Consider the following 13,536-nt stretch of genomic DNA (forward strand, 5'->3'; position numbering starts at 1 on the left):
ACTTCTGCAAGCAATTGCAGGGATGCACCTTTTTTTCAACTTTTTATCTCACTACGTTAATAACGGGGAATGGTCAAACACGACCGCTATCCAAAAAATAATTCAGTCGCTTGAGGGGCAGGCAGGATTGGTGGCTCACACAGGGAAGGAGTCATCACGTGCTAGAGAACCAGTGAGAGGTGTCCCGATTAAAATTTTTAATTATTAAATGCACTATTTTAATGAATTACTTTTTTTCCAGAGATGGCTCCAGTTCTCTCTATCATCACGATATATATAATATATATTGGCAGTTTAAATAACACACGATGTCTCGTATTTGTGACATCTGGCAGTGAACTCATAACCGTGTTGCTTTGGCGAAACATGTTTAAGCCGGCTAAATCCAGCGAGACGTGTACATATGGTGCACGGGGACGTCCAACATCGGCAGGGGACGAATTCTAATTTAGCCGTTGTGGATAATTTGCAAATCCGGCACTGTACATTTGGGCCATGACTCCAGCACACGATGGCCCGCTTTAATTAATCTTGACACGTGGCCTTTAATGTTGACTTTATAGTGGGGGGGAAATAAAGATGGTTTGATGATGTATACTCTTTGGTTCTATTCGGTAAAGTCACGTAGGTAAATAATAAAACAACAATAATCACGACGTTTCGGCCACAACACAAGCGGCCTTCATCAGGTGAAGGGACGAGACTGTCTGTCACTCCAGCGCTGTCCTCCAGACAGGCTCGTCCCTTCACCTGATGAAGGCCGCTTGTGTTGTGGCCGAAACGTCGTGATTATTGTTGTTTTATTATTTACCTACGTGACTTTACCGAATAGAACCAAAGAGTATGGATCCTTGCAGTCACGAAAGCTTTATATCTAGAATTGATGATGTATGTCCGTATACATAGATTGAACTTCTTTCGCACTCTGCGTAGCCAACCGTGCTCATACGACACCCACATTATCGCGAGTCGCAGACGGAGGTGTGCCTCGCTGTGTGCAAATGAACACGACGGCAAAGTGCTCCAACCGCCCGGCTGCCTCCCTGCCTACTCGAGACCCCAAGCGGCGCCGAGCGAGCGACAAACACGGCGTCGACTCCGCCTTCGTTTCGCACGGCGGTGGGGGCGGGGGCCGCAGTTGACCGGCAATGTTTATACGTTCGTGTCCGAGATTTTTGGGCGAAGCGAGCCGGTGGACTGATTTACAAGTCGCTTGTGCGGAAACGGTCCGATGTGCCACGAGGGGATCGACCGAAGCGGATCGCCACGGTGTTACGATGGCGATCCGCGGTTTGTGCACCGGTGGCCGCAGATCCCGGCCACTGGGCAAACTCTTCACTGCCCACCGGTGCGTTAAGGGACGGCCACGACGGCCGCGCAATGTTTCCACGTGGTTCGATACGGCGGCCGACCGATGGCGCGCGCGTGCGGATTATCCACGACAACAACTCGATCGGCACGGGCAGCGTTAACAGCGTTACCCGTAACATTACGGCATTCGAGCAGGGCGGTGCTAAAATAACGGGCCAAACACCACGGAGGTGCGACGCTGACGGGGGACGATGAATGAATTTGACACGGCCTTCGCAGCACTTTGCTGAACACGGGCTCGATGGCCATTAAGGGATTCCGCTTCCAACATAGGCAGCCTTGCCTCTCGTATTTTAACAAGTCGTGGGCCCACCCCCCCCCCCCCCACCTTCTCTACCTGTGGGGAATCACACAACACCCTGCCCTAATGGCCCCCGTGCTGCCAGGGAAGGGCCCCTCCCTCCCAGCTGCCGACAGGGAAGGTCAAGGTCTGAAATGGGGGGGGGGGGGGGGGCCCGAACGCTCTTTGCTATAAGACGCGACTCGCCCGGCAATCGCGTGCTATGAAATGCGAAAGCAAAACGTGTGATTTGGCATGAAATCTGTTGAAATTTGCTAGTTTGCAAACTCGTCGTGTGAAGTGACATCGGTAGACAAGTAAAAACAGATCTCTTTTTTTTAAGTCCCCACATGGCGATAGAACGTATTTTTAGTCCATCAGCCCATTCGCTTTCTGGCCAATATTATTGAGCAGCATTTCATTGAACAACCAAACTCTGGACCAGCTTTGACTTCACGGTCACGCCACGACTGCTCCAGGGTTGCCAAATGTTGTTGGCAAGAGCGCTCCAAACGAAACAATGGGGCTCCTGTTCAAAGCAAAAAAAACGCAATTGCATATACACCGATGCATTACGCGTTGTTGTGGAGGATTATGGACAAAAACAAATATTAACTGGTAAAATTCCCAGCTTATGTGTTTATTTGTTTACTCATTGAGCAATGTATTTATCTCGCAACGCTCCGCTGCGATGCTCACAGCTTATGCGACCGAGTGTGGCACGGCTTTCCAATGACGCTGCGGCAGAGCCAACTTAAAAAAAAAAAAAAAGAAGCACTTCCATCCTGCTGACAGTTTTAATTCTAATGCAAATATTCTCATGAAATATAGAGCGCCGGGGAAATACATTTCACGACTCTTAATTGCTACGGGTAATGTATTTGGAGTGGAATCCGGGTTGTAAGAATATGCATGTACTATCAATGTGTGTATACGTGTGCTTTTTATATTCACTGCGTTGGCACAGCGGTGTGTATACTGCACTCCGAATCCAGCGACCTGACTTTGATTCTAGATCGCAGCTAATATCCTTGGAAGAGTAATATCTAACCCAGTTCTGGGCCCCCTCTAGCTGGACTCAGTCTAAAATCAGTACCCGGTGTAGTGTATAAACATTAGCATGCACAAGACAAGGATGGCTGGGCATGGTGCCAGCATTAATAGGTGCTCGTTAACAGTAATTTCCCCAAAAAAATCTATAAGGCTGCAGAGGGTGACTTTTTTGTCTTTGATGATAAACAGCCTTACACTTCATATGTTGGGCCTTTTACCAGCTTGCGTCTCTGAAGTATTGCCTACAGCTCCTCAAAGTGGCATTCATTACCAGCAGACATTTACAAGTAGAAACTGGGCAATGCCGTTCATCATGAGTAGCACTCCAAATCTGGCAACGGCACTGACGCACACTTGTCCACTCTTGTGAGGTGAGGTCAACGAATGTATGCGCTTGTTGGAGAGTGTTTTGCCCTTGCCGTTTTGCATATCGGGGGAGTGGGGGGGGGGGGAGCTGAGGCCACATTCTAGTCTCAGAACCTGGAACCAAAGCGCAAGTGTGACGATCCCTCGGTTATTCACACACACACACAGATGCCAATGGGAGAAGTAAATTACGCAACACAAGAAGGAGGGTGACGTACGGTTCATCATCGTTGATGCGCAAAAAGTCTAGCTGCTCCACAGCTGCTCCAGAAATGAGTGTCTGTTGAGGAATGGGGGGGGGGGGGGGAAATGTAAAGTAAATTATTTCCACTTGTTTTTGGAAGATAAACCTAACCACAAGCTTTCCGTGAACTCTGGTGCATCCAGTGATCGGGTACAGCACTCTAGTAATTGACTCACATCCCAAGTGTGTCAGACACAGAACCCCCACTAAGGTGACGATGAAGATACCCAGACATGCCTTCTCCCACCTACAGCCATTGCTGCAGAAAAAAAATGAAATCTCACCTTAACCCATCATAGCCCATCGTGAGATCGGACCGACTTAAAAAGAGGCATACAATGAGCCCAATAATTAAGGATATAAAAAACTCTGCAGAAATCAGTCTTCTTTCCCCCTAATCTTATTAGAAATGTCTCAAAATCAATAAAAAAAACAGCCAATGTTAAAAGCACTAAGAATCTCCTGAATTTCTAATAATATTCACCACAATTTTCACATTCATATTTGTTTTTTGGGTTGGGCCACGTGGTAGCTTCATGCCAAGTTTCTTGTCATTAACCCTCCACGCACCCAACAAAAGTGTCACATTCACAAAGACGACATTTCCATTTGCCAATGCGTCGATCGCATTTTGACCTGATGAATCTCCCCACTCGTGGCTGGCTTAAGGCTTTTCACGACCGAATATGAAACCATCGATACAGGGCGAGGCATCGCTTCAAACTGCTCTAAGCCTCATGAGGCAGTGAATGATGGGAATCGAGTGAGAGACTGCTTGTCCTTCGCAGGCCGACTTGAATCAATTGAATCAAGAGGCACCCCCTTTCCAAAACGCACCGTTTCAAGGGGTTGACTCTTGTTACCGACACCGCTAGCACAAATGGGCCACCGTAAGAGGAATGTGACTCACCATTGCCCAATTTTATTGTTTCTTTTTTTTATCAACTACATTCAGATTTGTTCTGTGCAATCCCATGAGATTGAAAACAACAAGTGTTTAATTTGTAACTCTCTCTCGACTTGCGATGCACCACCCTGCATCAATAAACTGTGCCGGAAGATTACGTCACAGAATGACTTCTGAAGTCGTTCAATAGGCATCTTTAGACGCATTTTTTGTTGTATATTTTCCTTAATAAAACTGTTTAGTAGGCATGGCAATCAAAGCTAATTATGCTGAGCTGAGATAACGCAAAGTGAACAACTACATTTAATACGATGGGTTTTTTGCGCACTCAACGGTGACCGTGTTGAGACCATAAAGTGGACAAAAGGACTCGGTTTAATTAAGGGTGGTTGCTGGGGTTTGAACCCAGAAACTCAACAGCACTGGCTCAGCGCTCTGACAAAGTATTAACCTCAAGCCACTTGGCCACATTCAGTGACATGTAATTTAATTTCGTTGGTCACAGTTTGCCGATTGCATTGCATCACACACGTGTCCAAAACGAGTTAGCCTTGAATACCTATGACGAGGCGCACAGGTAAAGTGAATTTTCATGTTTCTGGGAACATTTCCACCGTCCGAGAGCACATTAAGAGGGCAGCGGAAAAGCAGACGTGGTGACATTGCACACTCATCTCACTCAACCTAATGAGGCGAAGTGGGAGATTGGGGGGCGGGGGGGGGTGGGTTCTGTGGTGCAGTTTGGACCAGAATCTCAAACAGTTGCATCCCAGCAGCTATAACATTTCCGCTTGCAAAAGAAAGTATCCAAATAATTTATGCAAATGTCTGAATTCAAATATGCAGGTTTAACAGCCGTGTCATGATTTCGGACAAATGCTCTTTAAGGTTGTTCGATCGATTTATGATTAAACTTATGTTATACATTTAAACCGAATGTATTTACCCCAGACTCCTGAACATGAATGCGAGCGCAAACAATCATCGCTAATTTTTGGAAAGCAGAAAAAATAAATACAACTACATTTAAAAGGATGTGTGTAACATTATTTTCTTACGTATGCTTTTGTAACGGGCTCAAAGCCCTGGGATAAGAACTCCACAGGAGACTGAAGTGTTCTTATGAAAGATTGATTCAAATTTGATTTAAAAGTCTCCAAAAATCAGACGTGCTTGTGCCTGTGGCCCCAGAGGTCAACAGCGGCTCTTAAAATAACAGTGACTGGCACTAGGGAGGCCTCGCATGCAGCACTGCCTCATGTGTCAAAGCAAAAGGCGTCATTTTTTTCCCTCCTGCACCGCCGCTCTTGAATTACGACATCTCGGGCTCACGGCGCGACGTCCGTGGAGGTCACCGCGGTGACAGCGGAACGTGTGGCGGTGCCGCCCGCCACGGTAACAAGGGAGTCATTTTTTTTAGACGAGCAACGCGGAGCTGTACCTGTAGTCGATCAATGCGAACTTTGACCCCTTCGAGGCTGCCTTGCTTGAAGGAGGCCAGCATGTCCAGCACTGGGTTGAATCGGCTCCCCCTTTGCGCGCACGCGAGCACACACGCGCACAAAGACAAAGATCCCACCCCCCCCCCCCCATATATCTTTAATAGACTATTTGTGGCAAGTGCTGTTAGCGAGCACCTATGAAGGCCGGCACAGCACACGAGGGGTTGGGTGGTCAGCGCCACACCCGCCTGCCATTGTCTCCCTAGTGGCGATGTTTGCATCTGCACCAGGTACTTATTTGAGGCTGAGTCGACCTAGGAGAGGCCCAGGACCAGTTCAGATAATCGTCACTGGTGTTGGCCGTGAACGGGAATTGAACTCTGGTCGCCGGGTTCATAGCGCAGTGCACTTACCGCTACCCACATTTACCACAAACGTATGTACACATGCCCATACACACATAGTGAGGGGTAACTCAATTAATTACCCTACTAACAGTCAGAGTGCATCTGGAGGATGATATTGGGTGGGGTGTTTTTGAGCATCTGGTTCTGTGGCATTGAACGCTTTCGAGCATGATCATTTCGCAGTTTGTGCTACCCTAAGCGTGCTGCATTTGTTACCTGTAAACGAGATCTCGCGCAGACACACATAAAACAAGGCACCAGCGTTAAGCACGCTCAATTACAGAATTACGAACCTTGCAAATAATTAACGGCGTAATAGAAAAGGTCTGTGGAAATTTTCACAAAAAAAGAGTGCAATCATTTAACTCACCTTCCTTCTTAAAGCACGTGTAAATATGTTTAGAAAATCGCCAGGCTCTGTTGCATGGATCCCTCCTAGTTTTAACGCTCTTCACCATTAAGTGATATTTTCGCCGTCATCCTCATTTAGATCTCCATTTTCGTGATCTCTCTTCCAATTCTTTCCTTTTATTCTCTCACCCGCCTCTACACTTGATATTCCTCCTCTACCAAAGCTGGGGAATACAACGTATGTCTATGTAAACAACGGTTGTCTATGTAAACAACGGTTGTCTATGTAAACAACGGTTGTCTATGTAAACAACGGTTGTCTATGTAAACAACGGTTGTCTATGTAAACCACGGTTGTCTATGTAAACCACGGTTGTCTATGTAAACAACGGTTGTCTATGTAAACAACGGTTGTCTATGTAAACAATGGTTGTCTATGTAAACAACGGTTGTCTATGTAAACAACGGTTGTCTATGTAAACCACGGTTGTCTATGTAAACAACGGTTGTCTATGTGTAGTGACTTAACTCAAAGACAGTCATACATGGAAGCACTTCTTTTATGTGACGGACACCATCGGGATAATACACAACACCACGTGGGTACACACTATTACTGTTGCTAGCCTAGTCACAACACCACGTGGGTACACACTATTACTGTTGCTAGCCTACACACAACACTAACCGTCTAACACTGACGGCGCTGAACGGAGACAGCCCACAACTATCCAGCAGCGCAATGTCGGGTGAGGACGGCAGCGACGATGGCGACGACCTTGATCAGCACGACGGGGATCCCACTTCCAGCAACAGCCCCGAGGTCCCTCACCGGGGCCCCTCTCACACTATCAGCGTGGCCTCGCTCCGCCCCGGCCACGCCCCCTCTCTGGAACCTACCGGCAGGTTCCCGAGGCTTCCCGATGGGCCCCTTCTGTGACCTTTCCCCTCGATGTCCCCCTCTAGTGTATATCGTGGCATGCTGACTTCAGCACTGCTGTACACCGCAGTTCCCCTTTTTTGCCAGCAGCCAGCACTATGCCACTATATATATGTATGAATACAACGGTTGCCTATGTATGCAACGACGGTCTTTGTATGCGTCAGTCACTTGATAACCGAGTACGCCGGTTGTCTTTGTTTCTGTAACGTTGTTGAAAGTAATACATGAAGCCGCATGTGCAAGAAAATATCTAACTGACAAAATGCCGACAAGCATGTTGCTACTACGCTATTACTCCTAATGTATATGAGAGACAAATATGCCCCATGTAGCCTTAACTGACTGTCGGGGCAAGTGCTCTTAGTGAGCACCCATGAAGGACGGCACGGCACACAAGGGGGTGGGTGGCCAACAACATATATATACACACACACACACAAATGTGTGTGTGTGTGTGTATATATTTACATTTTTATGACTCGGGACACAGTCACTTATTCGGTGTTGTCAGGCTGAGTCAAACAGAATGAATAGATCACTCCTTCAGGTAAAAATCGTTGGCATCTTGAGCTGCCGTGAGTGAGCACGTCGTCTGAGGAGTCAGGCTTCATCCCGGCGGGCTGCCATGCAAGGGCCCAGATGACGCTCGGCGCTCATTACCAATCGACAGCCACTTCTACTGCTGCCTCACGGGGCATACGCAGCAGTGGGTCAATTTAGCGGTAATGTGTCGGTCGGACACTCAAACTAATTAGCCAATCGGATTTTTTTGTAGGCGCTTCACGCTTGCCGGGGATACCAGTGTGCTCATAAAACCACCCTGATTTGTACCAGATTTGTATTAGGCCGTTCGTCTGCTTCGGAGTGTGCTCGAAAGCTTACGTGTTGGGGGAGTGAAGGGGGGGGGTTATTTAAGCTGTTTTGTATTGTTGCCAATGTGCCAGCGTTGAAATTGTTTTACGAGCCACGCTCCACAGGGAACCACTCTTTCCATATTGAATGCCCCCCTCTGACCAGCACGGTGAAATATTTCCTAGACAAAAAGCAGCGATGGGATGAGGCATTCCAGAGCTTCTCCCGGTGACCTTCTAACAGGCTCAAGCAGACAGTGATGCTGTGTGAAATAACGATAACATAACTTGAACAAGCATACTCATCCAGATGTTTTAGCAACAGCGTTTCTCATTCTATCTACTGAAAAGTGAACACCGAAAAGTGAACACCGTACAGAACATACTTTTTGATCACTGTGGTTTAAAGTTGAGAAGTCAGGGAATGTGTATTGTAATCAGGGGATGTGTGTTGTGTGCGCGTGCGTGATTTAGAGTCGTGTAACCTTATTGACACCGGGAACAAGTTTTGGGAGTGTCTCTTTGGGGCAATATTACAATCCAGAGAACAAAGAAATGCCTCGAGGCCGAATCCTGATTTGTCATGTTGCAAGCATTCACTAAAAACCCCACGTGTCACATTTCAGGGTGACAATTTTATATTTGTCAATTCTATTAGGAAAACACTGCGGTGAATGTAGCGGCAACTGGCGGATCCCGATGCCCCACAAAGCCACTACGTACAATATACACAAGTGAAAAACATTCGAATTGAATTGATGCATGCATTGTGAGCTTAAGAATCGATATTAACCAAAGAATTGAGCTATTGTTAAGACCTATCAGAGGCAGCCTGATGATGAAAGTCATCCATATTGAGCATATTCTTCTGGGAAAACATAAACGATGGCCCAACCTGGGAAGACAAGTAGGTCATAAAGACAGACTCCAACTCACTCAAGTTGCCTTGGAGCACTTAGAATCGTAAGACCAGCAAGGGTGACACAAGGTGTCACTGAAGGCTACTGTGTGGATCCCTCTAATGGTCCGAAGCCACTTGCGATGTTTAGGAATCCTGACCTGCTAAACCCAGGATCCATGAAAAAAAAATGCCCTTCATGCATCCCACCGGCAGATAAATTAAAGGACAAGGGATTGAGGCAGACCCCGCTGGAGAAAGGCATAAGCTCCGTTGCCAAATATGTGCACTGCCGAATTGATGTTCCCTTAGTGGCCCTTCAATCGAATTGAAAACCCCCCAAAATAATCCCTACAAGTGGGGCGGCCTACACTTGCGAGTGGTGGTGGTAGTGGTGGTGCAGGCGCAGCTCTGGCCCGCTCTGGCCCGCTCCGCAAGGGCCTTAAGAACACATGGTGCACTTTGCCGAGGAGAGCGTACGACGCACGGCAATTAGGGAGCCAAATTCACCGTGGGTCCCACCCAACAAAGTGGGTCGCAATTTACATTTGTGGGTCTGGGCATAGTTGAGGCTGGGGTTTTAAAGGGCTGCATGGACACGGCACGCGGCAGGGCACGTCACGCGCGTCGCACCTCGGCGTGCGCTGGGATATATGTGCAGCTGTTGTTAGCGCCGCTGTATCTGCGCTCGCAAGAGTGCGTGCTCTTAGCTGCATGCGTACATACAGGTACGCCAGGATAAGTGTGTGTGTGTGTGTGTTTTTGTCTGTGCGTGCGCTGCGCCATGAACCTGGCAACCTGAGTTATATTCCGTGGTGCTGGCCACCCACACCCACGTGTGCCGTGCCGGCCTTCATAGGCGCTCGTAGCCTGTGCGAAGGCTACACGGCAGATCTTTCGTCTTTGTTTGTGGCAGTGCGATATCAAATTCGTACACGCGGCACGTGTGTGCGTGCATGTGCCAAGCGCACGCACACACGTGTAGGGGAGGGGGGGGGGTGCTTCCCCTTACCTGATGTTATCTTCCCTAATGATGACCAGGAAGACGGGCCGTCCGTGCATCTTCCAGTTGTGCTTAATGAACTGCAGCGAATTCTGTGGGAAGAGCACGCGCGGAGAGGGGTTGGGGGGGGGGGGGCGGTTATCTCGCACGCCACGGCAAGCGGAATAACGTAACGGCACAGAGGAAGGAGATGGGGGGGGTGGGGGCTGGGGGGATGGCACCGCGGGGCGAGCGCTCACGAAGACGAGCGCACGAGAGGGAATGGCGACGTAACAGCAAAGTTAGGGCGGCGGCCATTGGGATTCAGCGTCAGCGAGCGACGCGGGGCAAAGAAAAAAGGTCACCGAAGTATTTAAGTTCAAAACGAAGGGGCGGGGGGGGGGGGGTTAAAGGCTGCGTGTCACAAATGGGTGACAGATTTTGCAGTTTTTTTTACGGCAATAAAAACTTGCCGTGTTAGGTACAGCTGTCAAGATTTCGTACACAAATCTTTTTCAAACATGGACACGTCACTCGTGATTAATACAGCCCACAGTGTAGTAATTACATTGTATATCATCTAATATTCAAGCTGACATATAGGTAGAGGCAGTCATACTTCATATATAAATACGTTATCTCTGCATTTACATATAAATTAAACTCTTACAGAATTATTAAAAATACCACGAGGATTAACCAGGCCATAATATAAAATTTGCCCATGCATATCATTAAAGTTCATTTCCTACTTGGTCTACTTTGAAGAAATGTGCACTAGAGGTGATGATAACGAACATAAATACAGAAACCGCAGGACGTTATCCATCGATGTGTATCATTCAGTTAATTGCAGGGTGTCTCACAAACATCACAAAGGGTCACAGTTACAATGGTTTATACATACCCACGTGAATCTAAGCCAACTACAATATCTGTTACACTCAAGGATACTTAGTAAATTAGAGGGATGATGATAAATGTGTTATTAACGTGCAGTTAAATACTGCAATGACGATGATGTAACTTACGTGGGGGTGAGTGCGGCAAATACTTCTTGATTATTATATTCAACACATCATATATTTTGCGTAACGTCATCATGCCAGCCACCTCTTAGCACAATGGGGCACAGGTTCTATATGAAACTACTTTCCACACTTATCCATTCTCCATCGAGGGTCATTAATAACATTCACGACCTCCGAAATCGTGAAAATGCATTGAGTGTCGATGGAGGCGACGTGTTTTGCACGTTGGCACGGCTCTTGCGACCTCAAGCAATGCGTGAAAGTCTACGCGCATTTTCAACATTGCGTTTTTTGCACATTTTGACAGCTACTCAATAACGCGAAAATGTTTGCACGCTTGCACGAGCGAGCATCTGCACGCGTCCGAGGGTCCATCAGGAATGTTTATATGCAAAAACCCCGGTCCGCGTACAATATTGCAGCAAAGCTTCATTTGGGCACGGTCAAAGGCCACGAGTAATGCTGGCTGACGATCCAGAGTGTGGCCGTGCTTTACATCGGCTCATTAATCCTATCGGTCGCACAGCTGTGCCTCTATAATCCCAGACAGCCGAGAGGCATGGCCAGGGGACTGACGCGACGGATGTTTGGGCCAGCAGAGGGCGCAATTTGGAAGCTCAGGTCAGGAACATTAACTTGGAGAATGTACCATGCCTTCGAGGGACAGCACTTCAATTATCAAGTGTGCGTGTCTAGGAGTGCACACTCTGGGGAGCAGTGGCACAGTGGCTAGCCCATTGCACTACAAACCTGAGCTTGATTCCCCGACATTATTAACATCGTTAGCAAGTGGGAACAGAAACTATCCTTGGTTTCACAGATTTTGACTTAACCTAAAAGAGAAGCTGGTGCCACATGTGAAAATCAACACCACCAACCCACTCCTGGGCTGTGTTGATGTTAATAGATGCTCGAAAACAGCACCTACCCCAACAGTCTACAAAGATAAATGGGACCGTTGTCTTTTTTTCCCAAACTGTGCACCGTTCTAATAAATACAGCGACGTTACAATACATCTAAATCCAAGGTGCATTCTATTATATGCACACCTGTGCTATTTATATGGGAACGCTGGAACAGTGGTTCATTCACTATACCATGGTCCCAGTAGCGTGAATTTAATTCCTAGCGAAGATACACAACATCAGTGGCACCCAAGCTATGGAATGTCTTGCCACTTGAAATCAGGCAGAGTCGGTAGATATATTCAAGTGTGGTTTAAAAACTCATCTCTTTAAACTGGCCTTGATTCTTTAGTTTGGTCGGTTGTTTTCGTTTCTTGAAATGGCGCAGTTAAATACAGCAGAATACCAAGCCACCAAACTGAGTGCATTTTGCACTTAACAGATGTTCGCGAAGAGAACTTGTCCCAACAGTCTATTGGGCCAGACAGGAAATCATCGCTTTGTTTATGTAATCTAATATTGTTTAAGAAACCTAACATCGATTGGCCGCTACAGAGAAATAGATGTTAATGGCTTGGGTGACTGATCTCAATGACATTTAACTCATATTTCTTCATTAACAAATGCTTTATTACCCACCCACAGAGGCAGTAATGCGTGTGCACGTACAAATATATAATTAATTGGGCGTGGGTTCATCCAAGTTTATCAGGGCGCCTGTGTCAAGCATGATCACCAGATGTAATGTGAATTGTCATAAAAACTATCAATCATTAAACAAACCACGATGACCTCGGCGATGACGTGAGCAAAAGCAGTGCTGCTACATTTAGCTGATAGCCCAATGCATTATTGCATATAAATATTCATACACGCAGCACATGCATGCGTGTCCTACATGCGGGACGTATGCGTGAACATATACGCGAACATTCGGATGTGTGCATATTTGCATAAATACAGCAGCGCTTCTCTTATCCGTGCTGATTTGGGGCACTAAAGGCGAATCGCAATATCTGTGCTTGTCCCATGCCTCTTCTCCACTTATCCAGGTGAATAAGTGTGGAAAAACAAATGAACGTTCGCCGCCATTCGTGGGCAAGTCCTCTTATCTGTGGGCAAGCGGGGGTGACAGGAGGATTTCTCGTGGAGATAAATATGAGACCCGCGGATAACTTTGCGCTGTCAATAACTGTATTAGCGCACCGAGCTCTGAACCCGGTGACCCGGGTTTGATTCCTGTCCATCGTCTCGCGTCAGCGGCGAATGATATCTGAACTAATCCTGGGTCTTCCCCACAAACCCGCTTCACCAACCTGCGCTGATCAGTATGGCGATGAGACACCGAATGTCAAAACCGGCCCAAGGTTTCCTTGTACTGAATCGACGCTGCTGAATGCACGCACCGCCAAAAGGCAGTTGGGCCGATGGGCGATGTAAAGAAATCCCCTATTTGTATGTGTGCAGAGATACATAAAGGTAAAATGTTGTCTGCTTATACATG

General features: G+C 47.3%; 1 protein-coding gene across 4 annotated transcripts in view; it reads right to left on the minus strand.

Annotated features, from left to right (window-relative positions):
• PHKB (phosphorylase kinase regulatory subunit beta) overlaps positions 1–13,536 on the minus strand; it is a 204,764-nt gene that overhangs the window by 36,350 nt on the left and 154,878 nt on the right. For all 4 annotated transcript variants that reach the window (XM_076069653.1, XM_032960638.2, XM_076069652.1 and 1 more), the window contains 3 exons: positions 10,126–10,208; positions 5,663–5,753; positions 3,289–3,350 (listed from right to left, as the gene is read on the minus strand). In XM_076069653.1, the coding sequence (XP_075925768.1) occupies positions 3,289–3,350; positions 5,663–5,753; positions 10,126–10,208 (236 nt within the window). The remainder of the gene's footprint in view (positions 1–3,288; positions 3,351–5,662; positions 5,754–10,125; positions 10,209–13,536) is intronic.

Source organism: Petromyzon marinus, chromosome 25 (assembly GCF_048934315.1).
Source record: "Petromyzon marinus isolate PM22_M1 ecotype Great Lakes invasive population chromosome 25, UKy_Petmar_22M1.pri1.0, whole genome shotgun sequence".
In the NCBI taxonomy this organism is placed as follows: Eukaryota; Metazoa; Chordata; class Hyperoartia; order Petromyzontiformes; family Petromyzontidae; genus Petromyzon; species Petromyzon marinus.